The 15,318-nt window shown below is 65.5% G+C and overlaps 2 protein-coding genes across 3 annotated transcripts in view; one reads left to right on the forward strand and one right to left on the reverse strand.

Annotated features, from left to right (window-relative positions):
- CTBP2 (C-terminal binding protein 2) overlaps positions 1 to 4,038 on the forward strand; it is a 101,062-nt gene extending 97,024 nt beyond the window's left edge. Inside the window, exon 10 of one of the 2 annotated variants that reach the window (XM_029061050.2) lies at positions 2,831 to 4,038. In XM_029061050.2, coding sequence (XP_028916883.1) covers positions 2,831 to 3,665 — 835 coding nt within the window. In that variant the 3' untranslated portion in view covers positions 3,666 to 4,038. Of the gene's footprint in view, positions 1 to 2,688 lie in introns of both variants that reach the window. The other variant, XM_029061051.2, reaches the window with a different exon arrangement.
- A 2,915-nt stretch (positions 4,039 to 6,953) lies between these two features.
- The window catches only part of ZRANB1 (zinc finger RANBP2-type containing 1), a 59,410-nt gene continuing 51,045 nt past the window's right edge, over positions 6,954 to 15,318 (reverse strand). The window contains 4 exon segments of the mRNA XM_029059447.2: positions 6,954 to 7,327; positions 8,174 to 8,403; positions 9,367 to 9,496; positions 9,785 to 9,905. Of these exon segments, the coding sequence (XP_028915280.1) occupies positions 7,109 to 7,327; positions 8,174 to 8,403; positions 9,367 to 9,496; positions 9,785 to 9,905 (700 nt within the window). The 3' untranslated portion in view covers positions 6,954 to 7,108.

A 15,318-nucleotide genomic window follows, 5' to 3' on the forward strand; every position in this document is an offset into this window, starting at 1 on the left:
GGACCCCGACCCGCTTCCCCGCCGCCGTCGCCGCGTCACAGACGGAAAGGGGAGCCAGGGGTAGACTGGCTCCCTGCCCTCGCCCCCCAGGCCTCCTCCCTGCCCCCCGAGCCAGTGGGGTAGGCGGGCGGGCACCTCGATTCGCTTGTGTTCTCCTCAACGCTTAGTACGGTGTCTGGCACATAGTAAGTGCTTAGCAGATATCTCAGTTATCAGAGTCACCGACGCCCAAGGCCCCGGGTCGGGGACCGGGGAGCTCCACGGCAGGGTCCGAGGACCCCGGGGGGGCGGGCAAGAAGGGAAAGGAGGGCCCGGCGGGCCCGTCGTCGGAGCGGGCGCGCAACGCCGGTTCTCAGCCTCCCTCGCAGCCGCGGACGGTGACCTCTGGGAACGGGGTCGGGGGGGGTCCCGGGGCCGCAGGGGACGCCGCCGCAGGCCGCCCGGCTAGCCGGGCCCCACGCCCCCCGGCCGCCCTCCCGCGGGGTGGGACCGCGTCGGCCACACCTCGGCCACGGTCGTCCAGAGAAGGGCGGGCGGGGTCCCGGCGGACGGGCGGCGGCGGTGGCGGCCGGCGGGGGTCCTCCGCCCGGGCCCCGCAGGGGGCCACGGAGTCGGTCGGCCCCGCCCCGGGCCACGGTCGCCAAGGGAGCGGGATGCCCCCGCTGCCGGGCGGGAGGGAGGCTCTCGGAGGGGAAGGGCGGGGGGAAGGGGGCGGCGCCGGCCGGGGGCTTGGCCGGTGCCCGCCCGGTGGCACCGACCGACCGGGGGCTCCCGCCGACGTCCGCCGCCCCCTCCCTCCCCCCGCCGCCTCCAGACCCCCTGCAGACCCGGCGCAGGGGGCCACGTCCCAGACAGGAAGGCGGGGCGTGGGCGGGCGGGCCGGTTCCCCTACCCCCTCGGGAGGGCGCCGAGTCTCTTCTACGAGAACTCAGCGAGTTCAAGTCCAGGTCGGAGGAAGCCGGGCTCCGTGGCCCGGGGCAGGAGGCCCGCTGGGCTGGGGTCCGGGCGCGGCCCGCCCGAGCGGGGACCCCGGGAGGGTGGTCCGCGCTGCGGGACGGAGACCACGGCGCCAGGGCTCGGACCGAGGGTGCCGGGCGCCGGGCCGTGTCCATCGCCCCGGGAGGGAGCCGGGTTCACCGACGGCCCGAAGCTTCACGGGGCCCGGGCCCGGAGGTGGCCACGCGCAAAACCAACTGGGGGTGGGTCTGCGCCCGTCCGCCGCACCTGGGCGTGGGCTTCAGTGGTGAAAGACAAAGCGGATCCCCCCCCAGATGACTTCCCGATTTGAGTGTGCACGCCCCCGCCCCACGCCGCCCCCCGGGCGGTCTCGCCTCTCCACGGGCCTCGCTTCCCCCGCCCCCCTCGCCCCGGCCCCGGCCCCCCGCCGCTCCCTCCGGCCGAGGCCCACCCCGCCACCCCCTCCCCGACCCTCCCCACCTCCGCCCCGGGAAGCTCTCCTGGCCCGTCTGCCTTTTCCGTCTGCGCGCCGACTAGCGAGGGCGGCGCGCGAGGTGAGGAGAAGCGGGGGGGTTGACGAGAGGCCTCGGCCACCCGGCGGCGCTCAGAATCGCCCGCCGGAGGCCCCGTGCGGAGACGTCGTGGCCCCGGGTGGCGAGCGGGGGCCGGGGGCAGGAGGGCGGGGGCGGGGTTCCGGCCGGGATCCCGGGCCGCCTTGCGGCCCGGAGCTGCCACGGCCGCTGGAAAACGGAAGGGGTCGACCCCTTTCTTCTTCCTCCTCCCCCTCTTCTGGCCACCCAGGTCTGCTTTCTGTGCCACTGTCTTCGCCCTGGCACGCCTCGCCCTCACCCTCCCTCTGACGTGGAACTCTCCCCCCGGCCCCCGCCACCTGACAGGCCGCCCTTCTCCCCACCATCAAAGCCCTCCTAAAACCCCGTCTCCGTCAGGAAGCCCTCCCCGACTCACCTCTCCTCAGCCTACCTTATTTCCCGTCCTCACCGTGTCACTGCATGAGGAGGAAGCTCGTCGCAGGAAGCGGCGGTGTCTACTATACCGTGCTCTCCCCGGCGCGCAGTCCGGTGCTCGTGCCCATTAGTAACGTCGATCGACCGCGTTTATTGAGCATTTACCGCGGGCATCGTTATCAGTTATTAAATGAGTTGTCGGACGCCGTCCCTGCCCACGACGAGCTTCCGGGGCAGAGGGGGCCGTGAGCGCTCACGCCGTCGACGGATCGGCCCGGAGCTAAGCCCCCGTCCGCCTCCGGCCCCCGGGGGGAGGAGGAGGGAGGAGGCTCCGTCGGGAAACTTAGCATCGGGCGCGCCGTGCGCCCACCGGCCGGTCCTTTGCCCACGGGGAGTTACCGTCGGCGGCCGCCCCCACCGCCCCCTCCATCCCCACCCGGTCCGTCGGGCTCCAGCTCCGGGCCCGACTTGCCAAACCGGCCCCGCGCCGGAGAGGGAGGGCCGGCGGCGGCACAGGGCAGCGCAGCCTGACCCGACCTAATAGCCCGGCGCCGCGGGGACCGGATCGGGGGAGCGGCCACTCGGGGAAGCTGCCGGCGGACCGTCGCCCTACCGCGGCCGTGGGGGGTCAGTGAGTCCTCCGGTCCCCTGCCGGGCAGGCTGCCGACGAAGACAGCCACGACGGGAGGCGGCGGGGGTTGGGCGAGGGTGCCGGTGCCCTCGCTCGCACCGACGCTGAGACTCGCTCTTTCTCCCGTTGTCCCAGATACCCCCCGGGCATAGTGAGCGTGGCCCCGGGCGGCCTACCCGGGGCGGCCGTGGAGGGCATCATCGCGGGAGGGATCCCGGTCCCTCACGGCCTCCCGCCGCCCGTCGCCCACCCGTCCCGGGCCCCCTCTCCCAACCAGCCCAGCAAGCACGGCGACAGCAGAGACCACCCCGGCGAGCAATAGCGGCCGGACGCCGCCCGCCCGGGAAGGGAGAACCTTCCGTTCCAGCGCCCCCGGGACCAAAAGACACCGACCGAAGCCAGCAAGAGACTCGAAACGGGGACCGGGCCGGAGGCGGCCCCCACGCCTCCGGAGCCGCGGCGCCCCGACCGCCACGGGGGAGCCCGGGGCCCGACGGCAGCGCCGGGCCGGGCGAGGGGCCCCGCGGACCGACGCCGGCTCCCGTTACCGTCCGCTCCGTTGGCTTCCTCCGGGCGTCCGATCGCGGGGACGGAGCCTTCCCCTCCTCCGGCGGCACCCCTCGGGCCGTGGGGCGCGGCCCCGGGGGCTCCCGGCCCCGGAGGGGAGTGGCGGGGGGGGGGGGAGGGGAGGCACCCACCTCCTCCACCCAGCCTGGGTCCCTTTCCCCATCCAGGTCGTCTTCCCGCCCAGAGGCGTGGAGGGAGATGCAAGGGGCCTCCGGGCGGGGACACCGGCCTTCGCCTCCTCGTCCGGCCGTCGGGAGTACCGGCCCGCGGTCGGGGCTCGGGGAGGGAGGCGGGTGTCGGCCGGGAGCTCCGAAGCGACCGTGCCCTCTGACGATGCAAAAAAAAAAAAAAAAGTATTAAATTTCACAAGCTGTTTGTACTCAGATATATTTTCTCAGTTTCAGATCCTCAGCTATTTTATTGAGTGGAAAAATCTTGAGCCGAAAAGGTTCAAGAAGAAGAATGTCGCATTTCCTTATGTCTCAGGAAACACTTTTTGTGGTAACTCGTGTCAGATTGTCTACGGACAAAACCCACTTTTCTAGACATCGATAACCTCTTCTTTTCTTCACGTGCTATTTTATACGAGAATACTTCAGGCGCGTTCCTCTCTAGACGCGCCCGATTTTCACAAACCCGGGAGATTTCTACCACCAGCTCAGCTCGCTCCGCGTTCCGGTCCGAGGCCCCGGGCCCCGGCCGGCCTCCGCCCGCCGGCCCGGCGAGGGGGCCCCCGCCGGGTCCGGCCCCGGGTCCGGGACCGCGACCTTCCGGGCTGCTCCCCGGCAGGTGGAGGAGCCAGGGCTCGCGGACGTGTGTTTTGGTTTTAGTGTGCGCGTTACCGTTAACTGTATGTTTATTGTAAAAATGGACATTTAGCGTTCAGTGCGGTTTTCAATAAAAAGCGATCAAAACCTGTCCCGTCCCGGAGTCGGAGGCCCTTCTCCGGGCGTGGGCCGTGGGCCTCGGGGGTGGTGGGGGTGGTGGGGCGGGGGGCGGTCCGTCAGAGCCGCAGGGGAGGGGAAGGGAAAGGGGCAGGGCAGTGAAGAAGGCAAGTCTTCTCTTCATCTTCCCCTCTGAAGGAAAGGCAGTCATCTGCCGCCGCTTGCTAGCTTTGCCGGTCTTGACAGGTTCGATGGGAGAATCTGTGACCGTAGACCAACCCCCCGAAAATGAGGTGGCGGGAGAGGTGGGGGCAAGAGAGAGCTGGTGGGGGGGGGCGGGTGGGACAGAACGAGCGGAGGAGCACAATCCATCTCCCGCCTTTGACCGGGCCCCCGACGCCGTGGGGTCCGACGGGACGCGCTCGGGGTCCCCTCGGCGGGGCCCCCACGGCTCGGACCGGCCGGTCACGGGGCTCCGGGAGCCGGGTCCGATCCCGATCAACTGGGCGCCTTGGGGGGCGGGGGGGCCCTGGATCCGAGGGGACAGTTCCACGTTGTCCCGACAAAGGCTCGGGGGAACAAAGAAGCGAGTGAGGGCCCGCTCTGGCTCTTCACAAGTCGAGGAAGGTTGGATTACACGACCCCAGACCTGGAGGGGCACCGGCGTTCACTAGGACCGAGAGCCGCTACCTGCGTCGCTAGCCCACCCCTCCCGGGGGGGGGGGCGGGGACGCCTCAGGGAGGCCACAGTTCCCACCCAGTCGACCCCCAACTCGCCTGGGGAATGAAATCCCTCCTTGGAGGGAGCGGCCCGTGGCCCTGGCCCCGTCACACCCCTCTAAAGACGGTGCAGTACTTCCTCCTGCTTGGGATGTAAAGCCAAGGAGGTGAGCGCTGGCCGCCCGGGGCCATTCTCCACTCTCGACCGGCTGGGGAAACGGTTCCGGTCCACGGCCCTTGAAAACTGCTCCCGACCCCTTCTTATAAGCCTTGTCTCGAATCGTCGGTATTGACCGAACGCTCGCTCTACGCAGAGAACTGTACTGAGTTCCGGACGACGGAGCCGGTTCCTGTCCTCCACCGGGCGAGGCGGGCCGTAAAATGTCAAGTGGCCAGCGGCGTGGAAACGCGGCGGGCCCCCAAACGCTCTACGGAAAAGACCCCGGCGGTGGCCGCCTCCCTTCTCCTCAGAAGGCGGGGATCCTCCACAGACCCGGGCGTGTCCCCGATTGAGGACACACGTACACGCACACGTACAAAAACGCACGCGCGTGCTGAGCGACACGGAGGGTCGGGGGGAAGGGCGGTTGGGGAAAAGAAATGGCAAACTTTGCACAGCACATTAGTATTTCTATATTTTTGGTGTATGGCCACCAAGACCTAGGAGTTGTGTACATTTCAATACCATCTAAGCAGCATTTGGAAGAAAAGCAGCAAATTCCTTGGGGTTTTCACAGCCTTAAACTACCGGGGGGGGGGGGGGGGGGGCGGGGCAAGAGAGATTTCTGGTGGGATTCTTCCCAAACTTGAGTTTCCGGAGTCTGCCGGCACGAGGGGAGGCACTCCCCGCCCCCGCCCTCCGCCCCCGTCCCGGGGGACAGGGCGGCAACAGCAGCAGCGGCGGGCGGGCGGGCGTCCCGCCGCGCTTGCTTTCGGGCTCCCGAGGGGACCGATCTTCACCCAGTCCGGATGGCACGGCCGAAGCGGTCGGGCGGCCGTCTATCGAGGTCTTTCCACCGAAGAACGGACTCTGAGCGGACACTTAAAGGAACACTTACAAGAACGACCACGGCAAATCCACATGCAAGCAGTTCTCCGTCCGGGAAACCCGGCACACGGTGCTCGGCTCGGACCGCCGCCTCCCCCCGACCCCCGTCTCCCCACCCCGCCCCGGGGGGCGGGCCGGGAGGCCCGGCAGGCCCCCCGTGGGGAGATGACGTGACCCGGGCGGCCGGTCTGGCTCCGGCCCCCGCCGAGGACCCGCGGAAGCCGGAGGAAGCCCCGGCTCGGCCGACCTGCGCCATCTCTCTGGGGCAGAGGAGGTCCCCGGCCGAGCGTGGAGGCAGCCCGCCGCCCGATGCCGCCCGGGGCCTTCCCGGGGTCTTCCGGGGGTCCTCCCGGGCCACCCGGGGCCCGGGACCTTCCGGCCGGGTCGCGCCGGGCTCCGGCTAAGGGGCCGGGAACAGAAATCTAGCTTCACTCGGTTTTTCCACACCAACGATTGGAAATCCAAGGAGAGATACGCACAAAAAGAAATGGTTGAATTTCTAGTGGGGAGAGGACGAGGAAGAGGGAGAGGAGTCAGAAGACAGGACAGGCGTCCTGCGTCGGTTCACGCGAGGAATTTGGCTTTCCTTCCACAGTCTGATCCTTTACCGTGGGATTTTACTGAGGGGCACAACGGGAACTAAAAGAATCCAACACCGAGCGTGCTTCGGGCGAGGGCACGCTCCGTGCCCCCGGAACGCCCGCCGGCCCGGAGCTCGGGCCGGGCGTGGCCGGGAGACGGGCGAGAACACTGAAAAGGCCAGCGAGACTCCTGGGCCGGCGGCGCCGATCCAGCTTCGGCGCGGGCCGGCGGGCCGGGCCGGCGCGGGGAGGATGGGGGGGGTCTCACTGCACGGGGAGGAGGGGCTGGGGCTCCTCGGGGGCCCGCCACACCACCTGACACGCACTCACGCGTGCACACACACACGCACACACCCACACGCCCCCAACCCCCAGACACACACACGCACGCGCACACAGAGCCACATGCAGGACATTTATAGACAGATTTACAGTTCCCAAGAGAAAAAACAAAGTGTTCTGTCTGGATAATAAAATTAGCTTTTTACAAACTCTAGTCCACCCAGCGCTCTCTCCACCACCGACGGCTTCCCCTCCCTCCCTCCCTTCCCCCTCCCCCATCTCCGCCCGCGGGGCGCGGGGGCGGCGGCGGGGGGGGGGAGGGGGAGCGGAGGGGGCACCGAGCGCCCGGAAGACCCGTCGGGCGGGGCGCCGCGAGGCCGAGTCCGTCCCGGGGCGCGCGGCTCCGAGGTCGCGCGACCCGGGCTCCCCTGGACAGCACCGGGCCCCGGCCGGCCCTGGCCCGCCGCGGGCCCTCACTCGTCCTCGTCGTCCTCGTCGTCCTCGCCGTCCGACAGGGCGGTGCAGGGCCGGATCTGGCGGTAGCGGTCCAGCCACTTCTCCACCATCTGCGTGACCAGCGGATGGTTCCGGCGCCGCGAGCTCTTCTGCATGGCCACGAGCACCCCGCCTTCCGTGACGCAGCAGTCCAGCCAGTCCCGCAGCAGCTTCTCCTGCTGCTCCTCGTTCCCAACCTGCCGGGGCCGGGGGGGGGGGGCGGGGCGGGGGACGGACAGGGGGAGAAGCACGCCCGTCAGCGCCCGCCGACCGGGGGCCAGACCCCGCCCGGGCTGGGTGCCGCCCGCGGGCCGGACACGGCCCGCGGAGGAGACGGGGCGGCGGCCGCCCGGGACACGGCCCGCGAAGGCCCGTCCACCGCCGGCCCTCTGGGTCTCGTCGGCCTGGCTGGTGACTTTTCTACTGGGCGGGTGCCAGACTGTAAGCTCCTCGAAGGCAGGGGATCGAGAGTGCAGGGGACTGAGGTGCTCACCCGGGAAGGGCTCGGTACCGGGCTCTGCACAAGGTAGGCGCTCGAGCACTTCCCTCGGCCCATCGGTCGATGGCTGCCGTGGAGAAGTTTTTTTTTTGGAAAGAGCCGGGCGGAAGCCACATCGGTTCCGGGGGTTCGGCCGCGGGGCGGCCCCACGGCGGCTTCCCGAACGAGCTCCGGGTTCGGCTTCGAGTGGGCTAGGTGCCGGGTTAAGGGATGGGGCGGCCGGGCCGCGCGGAGGAAGAGACCCAGGGCCGACGCAACCGACTCCCCGCTCCCTTCTCTCACAGGGGCCGTGCTCTCCCCCGCCCCCTTCCCGAGGCTGAGCCCCACACCTCTACGTGGCGCTCGGGAAATCCCCTCCTTATTACTCGGAGTCAGGATTTTACTCTTTCCCCCATTCTGCAAAGAAGCGGGCTGGGACGACTGTCACCCTCGAGCCCGGCGGCCGGAAGGGGGGCGAGAAGCGGGCAGGGGCGTCTGGCGAGCCGGTTCCTCGAGTGGACGGTTCGGGCGGGGCTCCCCGGCCCGCCCCGGCCCGCCCCCTCACCTCCTGAGCGGAGAGAAAGTGGATGTGCAGCAACTTGCGCTCGCTGTCGACCAGGGGCAGGAAAGTGATGGTGACGTCATCGTCGGTGTTGAGGTGGGCCCCGGCCCCGCGGTTCCCGTAGCCGTCGTTCTCCATGGCGACCAGGGCGGAGAAGTGGCCCCGCGTGTAGCCCAGGGCGATGGGGCTTTTCCAACAGAAACTCTGCTCCCACAACAGCGGCAGGTAGACGCCTGGCGACAGACGGGAGGAGGGCAGAGGGTGGAGGGGGGTGGACCCAATTGGGGAAGAGGGGGAATCCCAGCGGCCCGCCACGGCGCCATCGCACGACCACCGCCGCCCTCCCCGCCTCAAGGGTCCGCGGCCGTGGCATCACGCGACCACCACCGTCCTCACGTCACAAGTTCACGGCTGTGGCATGTCACGCAACCGCCGTCGCCCTCGCAGACCCGCATCCCTCTCTCTCCAATCGAGTCACCAAATTCCCCAGGTTCCTTGCTTCCTTCCCAACATCTCCGACACCTGCCCTTTTTCCCCATCCAAGTTGCCTCCATAACGGTCCGGGCCTCTGTTCCCCTACCCCGGGCCCCACTCCCCTTCCCCACCCCGACTAGCGCATCCTCCTCCTGGCTGACTTCCCTACCTTCGGACCTCTCCCCTCTCCAGTCCACATCTCGCTCCGCTGTCCAGATCGTTCTTCCGACATACCGTTCTGCACACATCCCCCCCCCCCACCGCGGCTGCTCCAGAAACCTCCAACTCCGGCCCAGCCACCTCGGCATCAAGCGGAGACTCCTCACCCTTGGCTTTAAGGCATCCGATCGGCTCCCTTTCCCTACCTAGCCCTCTTCCTCCTCCTCTCCCACAGATACCCGGCCCGCACACTTCGCTCCTCTAGCGCCTACCCGCCCGCTGGACCTCCGTCTCTGGCCACTGACCCCCCGCTCCCATCCTCCCTCCTTCCCGGGACCCCCCCCGCCTTCGCAACTGGCGGCCGGCCCCTCTCTCCCCGTCTTCAAAAAGCCCTTCGGTAATCACACCTCCTTCCCTGACTAATCTCTCATTCCGCCATCTCTCGCCGGTGCCGCTTCACTTCCCTCGGGTCACCTTGGCGGCCGAGTCCTCCCACGGCCCCGCCCCCCGACAGCACTCTCGGACCGTCGCTCTACCTATCGGGGCGGGCGACGGCCGCTTACCTTGGAAGCGTGTGTACCCGAGAGTTTCTCCTCGGAAGCTCTTATAGTATTTGACTCCGTACACTATAATGGGGCGTCTGAGAATATGTGCAAGTACAAAAATGTGCGTCTGCTCCAAGCTCGCTCCGGGCTGTGAGAAACAGAGAACGGAAACGTCTCCTTAGAGCTTCCGGCGGCGCCGGGAACGGCACGTGGAACGCTCGCGGTGGGGAGGGCACGGGGCCGCCGGTTCGGGCCGGGAGGCCAGAGGGCGCCCCCCTACCTTCCCAGGACGGCCACAGAGGAAGAAGCCCCCCCAGCCCCCGGGCCCCGGCAGGGTCCTCGCGAGCGGGCGAGCTCCAGCTCCGGGGAGCCACGGGGCCCGGCCAGAGAGAGGGCGCAGGCGGCACCGGACGGGACGGGACGGCGGCGGCCTTACCTGGCTGGCCAGAGAGAGGATGAACGCCCAGTCCTCCTGCCATTGCTCCTCCCTCAGGGAAAAGTGTAACCCAAAGCTCTGCGAATACCAGGATTCCCACTCTTTCCAGCGTGGATAGAACCTGGAGGGAGAAGACTGATTTCAGTCGCGGTCAGCAGCGCTGCACAGCCGCTCCCCGGCTGGGCACCGGCGACCTTGTAGGGGAGGGAGTGGCCGGGGAGGTGCCAAGTAAGAGCAAGACTGATTGGCACCTCCCCTCCCTGCCGCCACCTCCTCCTCCTCCGCTCCCTTCCCACTCTCTGACCCGATCGGGGAGCAGGCCTGCTTTGGCGTCCCCGGGGAAGGGCAGCAGGGCTGAGGGGATCGGTTCAAAGACGTGGTCGGGGAGGAAGACGAGGACGGGCTGGCCCAAGGAGGAAGGGGGTCAGAGCAGCGTCTGCTGGGACCGGAGCCTCCCCGCAGAGATAACACGGACACGCAGGCGCTGCCGCTGACCGGGCCGCCTGCCGCTTTCAAAGAGGAGGGAACGTCCCCAGTGACGGAGGGATGGGAAACGGGGACCCCGGAGGGAGCGACAGGTAAGGGGGGTGGTCCTCGGCGAGGGCGTGCAACCAGACCATCCAGAACACGGCCCCGCCCTGCCACGTCCTCACCGCTTCACGCTCCGGGAAAAACAGGCCACGCTGGACGTGGTTCTCATCCCGGCCCGCTACGGCGGTCACAGTCAGGAAGCAGCAGCGGCATCTACCGAGCGTCCTGGGGGGGCAGGGCCCCGTGACCTGACGGCATTCAAATGGCCGGCCGCCACACTTTCGAGCTCCGGTTTCTTCGATTTGAGTCCAGACAAATCCTTGAGAAATCCCACCTTCTCCTGGAGGCTTTCCCTGATCCATTGTCTTCTCCCCCTGAATCAGTCGTGTCTATCGAGAGCCTACCGTGTGCAGAGCCCTGCGCTTACTGCTCGGGAGAATAAATTCTAACAGAGTCGGTTTAACGTTCGCTGCCCACAGGAAGCCGGGAGTCTAGAGGGGAAGACGGACATCGATATAGATTTGGATCGGTAGGTGGAGCGCGGTAGGAACGAGGGAGGGGTGAGTGAAGGATTCGAATCCAAGTGCCAGGGCGACACAAAAGGGAGTGGGAAAAGACAAAATGAGAGCTTAGTTGGGGAAGGTCTCTTGGCGGAGATGTGCTTTTAATAAGACGTCCCCCATTACACCCAGAGCGCTTTACGGCTCCGCCGCTTCCCACGGCACGGGAGAGACGGCCGTCCCCTAGACCGTGAGCACACTGTGGGCGGGGAACGATGTCACCGACACCGCTCTACTCTCTCAAGCCCTCAGTACAGTGTTCTGCATGCATACGGTGAGCACCCAGTAAATACCATCTGTTGACTGACTGGAAGAAGACGACACCTTCGATGGGGAAGTTCACCTATAGGAGCGCACGTGTGGCTGAAAAGGCCAACGCGGGATCCACTGACCCGATCACACTGGGTCCACGGAAAGGATGTCCCTGGTTGCGTTAACTGCAGGGACCGCATAAAAATAATAATAATTTCAGTAATAATAATAATAATAATAAAAACGTTGGTATTTGTTAAGCGCTTGCTATGTGCCGAGCACTGTTCTAAGCGCTGGGGTAGATACAGGGGAATCGGGATGTCCCACGTGGGGCTCCCAGTTTTAATCCCCGTTTTACAGATGAGGTAACTGAGGCACAGAGAAGTTAAGTGACTTGTCCACAGTCACACAGCTGACAAGTGCCACAGCAGGGATTCGAACTCATAACCTCTGACTCAAAAGCCCGTGCTCTTTCCACTGAGCCACGCTGCTTCTCTAAGCAGCACTTAAGCGCTAACTACGTGCTAGGCACTGTACTAAGCCCTGAGGTGGATACTAGCAAATCGGGCTGGACACAGTCCCTGTCCCACATGGGGCTCACGGTCTCCATCCCCATTTTCCAGATGAGGGAACCGAGGCCCAGAGAAGTGAACCGATATGTCCGAGGTCACACAGCAGACAGGTGGCGGAGCCCGGATTAGAACCCGTGACCTTCTGACTCCCAGCCCTATGCTCTACCCACTACGCCAACCTGCCACATCTTCCCACGTGCTTAGTACAGCGCTCTACGCTCAACTCATTTTAGGCAGGGACCGTGTCTACCAACTCTGTAATACTGGGCTCTCCCAAAGCTCTAGTGCAGCGCTCAGCCCATAGTACACGCCCAACAGATACGGCGGGTTGACCGACTGCTCCGCCAACACAAAGTGCTCAGTAAACACCACTGATCGCTCGTCTCTTTCCCTGTGACGTTTCCCGGATGGCAGGCCATCCCAGCAACTGACTCCCAGTTTCCGGTCGGGATGCAGCGTCGACCGAGACGTTTCACTCGGGGTAGCCGCAGCAGCGATAACAGCGGTGACGGTATTCCCTGTGCACTAAGCACTGGGAGAGAGTGCACTGATCATGGGCCTGGCCCTCAAGAGGTTCCCAATCTAGGAATCGAAGTGGAGAGTGGGGACTGGTGACAGACACAGAAGGAGCAATGAAACCATAAAACCCGGACACAACCTTGAAGGCAAGGACAAACACACAAAATAAAACCAAAGCATCGGTCGGGCGCCGTGTGGGTTGAGAAGGGCAGAACCTCAGACTCCAGGTTCCGGAGGGCTTGTCGGACGGTGCCTCCCTGCCTCTGCTCCGCTCCCTCTGGCCAGGGAGGTGACCGGGCAGGGTGGGACGGTGGTGGCGGAGGAGAGCCGGCGCCAGCTTCAGGGAAGGCGGTGTGGCGGTCTGGTCGGGGGGAAGCGGAGGGCGCCCGGCAGCTGGTCGGGGGACGGGAGGAGGGCGCATCACGGTGTCCCGGCCGTCGGGTGGAGGGAGCGGCCAAGGGGGCGCGCTGTCGGACTTGAGCCCCAGAACCGGGACCCCGAGACACGCTCCCGCTGCCCGCCCAATTTCCGGTCTCACCCGGCCGGCTCTCCCTCCCTCGCGGGTCCCACCCGGATTAGCGTCGTTACACGGGGAGCAGGGCTTCGGTGCCGGGAGACCGACGCCGCCCCAGGACACCTCCGTTCGCCATCTCGCCCCGCCATCTGACGCCGGTGGAACCGCTCCCGGAGCCGGACGTGACGCCCACACGGGGCCCGGGACTCCCGGTCACAGAGAGGGTCGGACAACACCCCGCCTCTGTTGGCCTTCTGTCCGTCCCAGAGCCTGAACGCACGTGGCCGCCGCACCCGGACCATCTCCCAGAGGAGGCGTCGGCCTTCTCGATTCCATCTTCTACTTCGTTGTCCACCGCTGCGTCGTCGGCCAGCGTGTCGCCTAAGCGACAGAATCCCGCGGCAACACTCGGGTCCGTGTCAAAATGAGTTGCCGGTTGGCCGTACGCCCTCCTTGGCCCAGGCGGCTCCGTCGCCTCGGGTTTCTTGGGGCCCGCGCCCGCACCGTGAGAGCCGTCTCCTCCCGGGAGGATGTGGGGGAGGGCGCCGTCGTCACACAGCTCCCCGAGGTTCCACGACACGCTGTTCCTATTTCCTTACCGTTCCGTCGGGCTTTCTGCCGGCTGGGGACGGTTCACGGGTTAGGCGGCCCTTTCGGAGGGGCTCCTTTTCTAGCCCCCTGGCCCGATCAGGGCGAGCACCTCAGCCACCCGGTGTCGCCTCTTCGGGCCTCCCCTGAACGGAGGACTCTCAGAGTACAAGGCGTCTCACTGTCAGTAGCAACTGCATCTCAAGTGTTCATCATTCAGGGTGAAGGCTTGCGTTCAGCCATTCGCACACTCCGCCGGGCCCCCTCACGCCTCGTGCGGCTGTGACGTGGGCGCAAACGGCTCCGGAACCGTGGCCGTACAACAGCGAATTCCCGTCCGCTGCGCCCTCGCCCCATCGGACCGCTAGCGTCCAGCGAGCCCCTCACATCCGCTGTTGCACTCTTGGGTCCAACTAACATCTTCAGCTATTTAAAGCGCTTACTCATCGGCCCATCCACCTTCCCATTCTCTCCTGCCTCCCATCTGCAATACGTACGGGCGTTTCTCTGCGGGCACGAGCAGATAGCGTGCTCGCCCTTCGTATCTGAAGACAAGTTTGGAGGTGAAATCAATCTACTAACGTACGTGTGAGTGAAAAGACGAAACCACTCTCGTGCTTGCCCATTTTACGCACTCAAATACCGTCCACTGAGAGAGGCCCCTGTGGAGTGGCAAACCCGGGGCTGAAATGCCAACCGGCGACCGAGCTGATCTTTGACTCGTCTCTTTCTAATCTGTCTGAGTCCTGCTGTTGGGAGACAGAGACGTTCAACAAGCTTTCAGAGAGCAGTGGGGCAGCCTGGTGGGAAGAGCAAGGGCCTGGGTTCCGATCCCAACTCTACCATTTGCCTACTGCGTGAACTTGGGAAAGTCACTTCACTTCTCTGAGTTCAGTTTCCTCATCTATAAAACCGGGATTCGATACCGTTCTCTCTCCTAGACCGCGAGCCCCGTGTGGGCAGGCGACTGGGTCCGACCCGCATAAACCGTATCTACTCTTGCGCTTAATACAGTGCTTGGCACAATGTCAGCGCTGAACAAACACCCGCTATCACTATTGACAAAATGCCACTCTAGAAATGGACTGATTTTTGAGAGGGAGTCTTCTCAGGGAAGCGGCGTGGACTAAGCGAAAGGGCCCGGACCTGGGAGTCGGGGGTTCTGGGTTCTAATCCCGGCTCTGCCACTTGACCGCTGTGTGACTCTGGGCAATTCTCATCCCTTCTCTGTATCTCCGTTATCGGTCCTCCCTCCTTCTTAGACAGGGAGCCCTGGGTGGACAGGGCCGTGTCAACCTATCTTCCCCTGATTATCTTGACTAATACTGTTATTATTAATAGTATTTTTGGTAGTTGGGGAAAAAGAGAAATTAATCCCAGAAGGCTTCCTGGAGAAGAGATGATTCTTCTCGAGGGCTCCTAGAGAGCTGCCTGGGGTTTACAGAAGCTCTTTTGCTCTTTCAGACCCAATCTCTCACCCACATCCTGCCTCTGGCCTGGAACGGCCTCCCTCCTCGTATCTGACAAATACCCTCCCCGTTCAAAGCCTTATTGAAGGCACAGCATCTCCTCCAAGAGGCCTTCCCTGACTAAATCCTCCTCTCTTCTCCCACTTCCCACTCCCTTCTGCGTCACCCTGACTCGCTCCCTTTATTCATCCCCCTTCCCAGCCCCACAGCACAGATCTGTCATTTATTTATTCACATTAACGTCCGTCTCCCCCTCGAGACCGTAAGCTCGTTGTGGGCGGGGGATGTGCCCGTTTATTGTTGTCCTGAACTCTCCCAAGGGCTTAGAACACTGCTCCACACACAGTAAGCGCTCGACGCATACCAACTGAAAGAACCAAGACCCCTGGGGCGGGGAACCGGCGGCACCGGGCACCCGCGCGAGTGGCGGGTGAGGCTCTCGGGCTGACGGGTGGGAGAGCAGGAGGGAGGGAGAAAGGAAACGGAAGAGACGGAGGCTTCCCTAATCCCCGGCCGGCACCACCCGCCC

Source organism: Ornithorhynchus anatinus, chromosome 3 (genome assembly GCF_004115215.2).
Source record: "Ornithorhynchus anatinus isolate Pmale09 chromosome 3, mOrnAna1.pri.v4, whole genome shotgun sequence".
Classification (NCBI taxonomy): Eukaryota; Metazoa; Chordata; class Mammalia; order Monotremata; family Ornithorhynchidae; genus Ornithorhynchus; species Ornithorhynchus anatinus.